This window comes from Biomphalaria glabrata, chromosome 6 (assembly GCF_947242115.1).
Source record: "Biomphalaria glabrata chromosome 6, xgBioGlab47.1, whole genome shotgun sequence".
Taxonomy (NCBI): domain Eukaryota; kingdom Metazoa; phylum Mollusca; class Gastropoda; family Planorbidae; genus Biomphalaria; species Biomphalaria glabrata.
In genome coordinates this window covers 5,808,027-5,813,177 of record NC_074716.1, presented here as the reverse complement: position 1 = coordinate 5,813,177, position 5,151 = coordinate 5,808,027, and the positions used below count along the sequence as shown (strand labels likewise).

The 5,151-nt window shown below is 41.7% G+C and overlaps 1 protein-coding gene across 2 annotated transcripts; it reads left to right on the top strand.

The window, feature by feature from the left end:
* Window positions 1–440: 440 nt before the first annotated feature.
* LOC106060620 (basic proline-rich protein-like) lies at window positions 441–3,779 on the top strand. 2 transcript variants are annotated; one of them, XM_056033520.1, is made up of 3 exons: window positions 441–547; window positions 1,958–3,235; window positions 3,278–3,779. In XM_056033520.1, exons 1-3 carry the CDS (start codon window positions 490–492, stop codon window positions 3,700–3,702), a joined length of 1,761 nt encoding a protein of 586 aa, XP_055889495.1. In that variant the 5' UTR covers window positions 441–489; the 3' UTR covers window positions 3,703–3,779. The 2 variants fall into 2 exon arrangements, with proteins under 2 accessions (XP_055889495.1, XP_013074027.2); XM_013218573.2 differs by having other exon boundaries at window positions 1,958–3,779.
* Window positions 3,780–5,151: the final 1,372 nt, after the last annotated feature.

Sequence of the window (5,151 nt, the reverse complement as noted above, 5' to 3'; positions counted from 1 at the left end):
CATCTCTTTTAATTCATCTCTTTTAAGTCATCTCTTAATTTCAAAAAGGTTTATAATGGAGTTAACTGATTTTATAATAATTTTACTTGTATTTAGACCTAAAACTATGGAACATTCAAACTCGGAATTAGTTTTAAAACAATGACCCTTTTTTGTTCCCAAGATGGAAAATATAATCTCGTCGTAGAACTAGAGTTAATTAAATATAGCGTAGCGTATAATAGTAAAAAGTGTCACTAGTTAGGTTAAACAGACTGAGCAAATGAAATGAACACCAGCACTGAACTGTAAAAACATGTCTATGGTGACCGCGTTAAGAACCATGTTTGATCAGCGACTGTTTTATGTAATGCTAGACACCATACATTGACGTCAATGGATGTGGTTGTAGACAAAACTGCAATGATGATAGTCAAACATGAACTACTATAAAACCAGCACTCCTGGCTGTGGTTTCTTCAATCCACTTGACTGACCCAGTGAGTCAAGATGAAGGTCGCTGTCCTCTTGTTCGTGGTCTTTTTAGGCCAGTCACTTGCTTTGAATGGTAATTATAACACCTAGACATTTACATATTACTATTCTTCTAGCATTAAGTAATTGCTTCGTGTGTTCAATTGTTCCTACACATGATAGAACAGCTTGTTAAATGTGTAATTATATGTCAATAATATGTATATGCAATGTATATACTGCACTGCCTCCTGCCTTAAAATTGACCTTTTGCGGAAAATGGCTTTGTCTGTGCTGGATGTGGCAAAATATGTAGGTCAGAGCTAGGGCTGAGTAGCTACGGGAAATACTGCATTTCTCATTAATCTTAGGACTCGAAGATAGGCGTTGTCATCGACTATGAAGATAATGTTGAGTGAAGTATTTGACATGATCAAACAAATCCATTTGCGACTTCCATATTTTGCAACATCAAGCCTTTGTCCGCTGTTGGTCTATTTTAGTTTTATTCAAATTGGCACCACCTGTATTTTATACGATAACATTGATACATGCTGAGATAATAATGCAATTTTTTTATATTAACAATGCAAATAATCTGAAACAGTTAAACCGGTGAGCACTTAATGTTTGGTTTATGATGAAATAAATATAATAACTTTCGGACACTATCGTAATAAAAAACGCATGTTAATCGAATAGAGTCGACCAAGAATACTATATTTGGCATTAAAATGAATGTTTGCATCTTTTTTTTTTCGTCGGTATTAGTGATTATCATATACCATAAATAATTAGCAATTTGATGTATACATTGGTCATAATAAATGAAATGTATATAAGCGTTGTTTTTTTTAAATTATATGATAAATTTTGTGCACATCTTTAGCACTGCAGAATCAATTTTTAATTTGGTTGGTAATATTTAAAATTTGGCTTTGCGTCCTTGACATCGAGAATGTATTCAATTTATGAAACTTAGATTGAACTAATACATAGGTTTGTTCTTTGTGGTGGCCAGTTTAGAAGAAGCACTCCTTTTGGCTTAACCAGAGATAGATCTATTGACTTCTTCAGAGGCATAATGAGGATGGTAGGCCTACCAATTAAGTAACTTTATCAAGTTGACTAACAATTCGGTTAACATGCATGACCAGATGCATGACGCGTAGGACATAATCATCTTCTTTTTTTGAAGTAACGTCTGTATTGTATAAGATAACAATAAAAACCATATCAGCAAGATATTGTATATAATAAGATTTTAATTAAGCGACCTTTGCGAGTGGAATGAAAACCATATCAGCAAAATTCAACTCAAAATTATTTTTTTTTTATTGCATTCTGTTCAAATAAAAGGTATCTAGATTCAGAATATTAAAAAAAACTGGACTAAAAAACAACTAATGTTGCCTTATAAAAATATCATTGTTTCTGATAAGCTACAAATGAGATGATGATATGATCAGCTTGAAAGTATATATGTCATTCATTGTGTCTACAGGTCGTTTTCCACCTCCTACAGGAAGCTCATTACCTCCACCTACAGGAAGTCCACCACCAGGTGGCCTTCCACCTCCAGGTGGACGACTTCCACCACCAACAGGTGACCTTCCACCACCTCCAACTACGCCTGCATTAGCGAAACGACAACTTTTCTCTCCACCGCCACCTACCGGAAGTCCTCCACCTCCACCTACCGGAAGTCCACCACCTCCACCTACCGGAAGTCCACCGCCTCCACCACTAGGTGGCCGTCTTCCACCACCAGGTGGACGTCTTCCACCCCCAGGTGGCCGTCTTCCACCACCAACTGGTGACCTTCCACCACCTCCAACTACACCTGCATTAGCGAAACGACAACTTTTCTCTCCACCTCCACCTACTGGAAGTCCACCACCTCCACCTACCGGAAGTCCACCACCTCCACCTACCGGAAGTCCACCGCCTCCACCACTAGGTGGCCGTCTTCCACCACCAGGTGGCCGTCTTCCACCCCCAGGTGGCCGTCTTCCACCACCAACAGGTGACCTTCCACCACCTCCAACTACACCTGCATTCGCAAAACGAGAACTTTTCTCCCCACCTCCACCAACCGGAAGTCCACCACCTCCACCTACCGGAAGTCCACCACCTCCACCTACCGGAAGTCCACCGCCTCCACCACTAGGTGGCCGTCTTCCACCACCAGGTGGTCGTCTTCCACCCCCAGGTGGCCGTCTTCCACCACCAACTGGTGACCTTCCACCACCTCCAACTACACCTGCATTAGCGAAACGACAACTTTTCTCTCAACCTCCACCAACCGGAAGTCCACCACCTCCACCTACCGGAAGTCCACCACCTCCACCTACCGGAAGTCCACCGCCTCCACCACTAGGTGGCCGTCTTCCACCACCAGGTGGCCGTCTTCCACCCCCAGGTGGCCGTCTTCCACCACCAACAGGTGACCTTCCACCACCTCCAACTACACCTGCATTCGCAAAACGAGAACTTTTCTCCCCACCTCCACCTACCGGAAGTCCACCACCTCCACCTACCGGAAGTCCACCGCCACCACCCACCGGAGGTTCACTACCCCCGCCTACTGGTAGCCCGCCATCTCCACCACCGCCTCTAAGAAAACGTCAATTTATTTTCCCATTCCCTGGAAACTTTTCTACCGGAAACATCTCTTCACTGTTCATCCCTCCAAACGTTTCTCTTCCTACCGGTCTCTTACTGCCACCTCTCCCTCCACCAAGTAACAACGGTGGATTATATCCACCACCTCCCCCTCCACCTAGTAACAACGGCGGATTATATCCACCACCTCCCCCTCCACCAGGTGCACTCAACGGAACAGATTTATTCAACTCCTCATTCCTTCTTCTTCTTAATGGTACTGCTCCATTAGGATTTCCATTTCCTCCACCAAACGGCCAGCAACCTCCACCACCTCCACCAAACGGCCAGCAACCTCCACCACCTCCACCAAATGGCCAACAGCCTCCACCACCTCCACCAAACGGCCAAAGGCTTCCACTACAATCGCCTCCACCTTCGGGGTCAGGTTTTCAGAGATATCCACCTCCTCCACCACCAGGCGGACAAAGATACCCCCCACCACCTCCTCGATTCGGACGTCGTAGAGCGCCCTCTAGAGGTAACTCTGGTTTCACGCGAGAGCCTGAAAGAATCGTACAAGAAGGCAACGACCGAGGCAATGAATCTGCAGAAGAAGGACGCCCTGAGACTCAATCAGAATAAACAAGACACAAAGAAACAGTACTACGATTTGTGTTACAGATGATGATTTGAATGAAATAAATCATATGAAATATGTTCTTGTTGGCTTTGTAAAATAACTGATTTGGAAAACATGTTTAAATATTTTTGAGTTTAAAAACAGCTATACAGTTATTTACTTCATTGCTTAACCAAAGTTTATATCATTTTGCAAGTATACTAATAATTACTAAATAATACACCGCTGAGCGGTGAAGTGTTTCAGGTCGCGGGTTCCAATCCTGGTGAAGACTGTGATTTTTAAGTTCGGGATCTTTGGGCGCCTCTAAGTCTACCCAGCTTTAATGGGTCCCTGACATTAGTTGGGGAAAAGTACAGACAGTCGGTCGTTGTGCTGGCCACAAGATACCCTCGTTAACCGTAGGCCACAGAAACAGATGACTTTTACATCACCTGCATTTAAACTATAAACCACAAGGTCTAAAGGGGGAACTTTACTTACTAACACGGAGAAGCGTAGGGAGTAGTAATATATAGTAAGATAAGATAATCGTGTATGCGACATACAGGCAAAAGTTAATAACATAATTATTTCCCTTTTATTAATGCTAGACGCGAGCTATGTGGAGAATCTACACGAAAATGTAAACAAAAATATCAAAGACTAGCTTAAAACGTTGTTTTATTAGGCAACTACATCAGCTGTAAACATGTAGTAAGACAAACCCACAATGCACATATTTTATTTTTCTGTAAGCTATGAGAATTTTAAAATTGACATTAACATTACAAATGCATCTCTCTGCGGCAAACACACACTCGCACAGAAAACTGCATATTGCCGTAAGACTAAAAAAAAAATCTTTGGCAAATTCCAAAGCAGAGTAAAACTTCTGTTTGGACCTAGGTATGTAAGTAATATGTAAGTAGTAATCCATCTTACACTCATTGAGGGAACTCTGAAAGGTGTTTTTTGTAACGTTTTGCTACCCCCCCCCCCCCGAGAGTGCTTTTCTGCACACATCTCCCCATAAAAAAGGCACCAATGAGTACTACTGAGCATTGAGTACTACTGAGCACTGCGTACTACTGAGCACTGAGTACCAAAGTTCTGAAAAAAGAAAATATGGTGTATTCACATTAACCAAACAAAACAAAAGTTCGAATCCACCATCGACTTATATTGTCTGTACAGTATTAATTTTTATTTTTCCGATGACAAAATATATAAAGGCCAGTGACACAATGCTGTTCTTAGTTACACAATGACAACAATAATAAAACATTTCAAAGAAGAGTAACAATCATGTGTCATCTTTAAGTTTACTTATCAGAAAGCTGCATTGTTTCAGAATTACCGTTAGGACTCAAATGAAATTCTCTATCTCTTTTGTAAGGAATATCCCTAGCATTGTTAGTTGTTTTTTTAGCGCATCTTTCATCAGTCAAGTAAGCTTAGTGCGCTCAGGG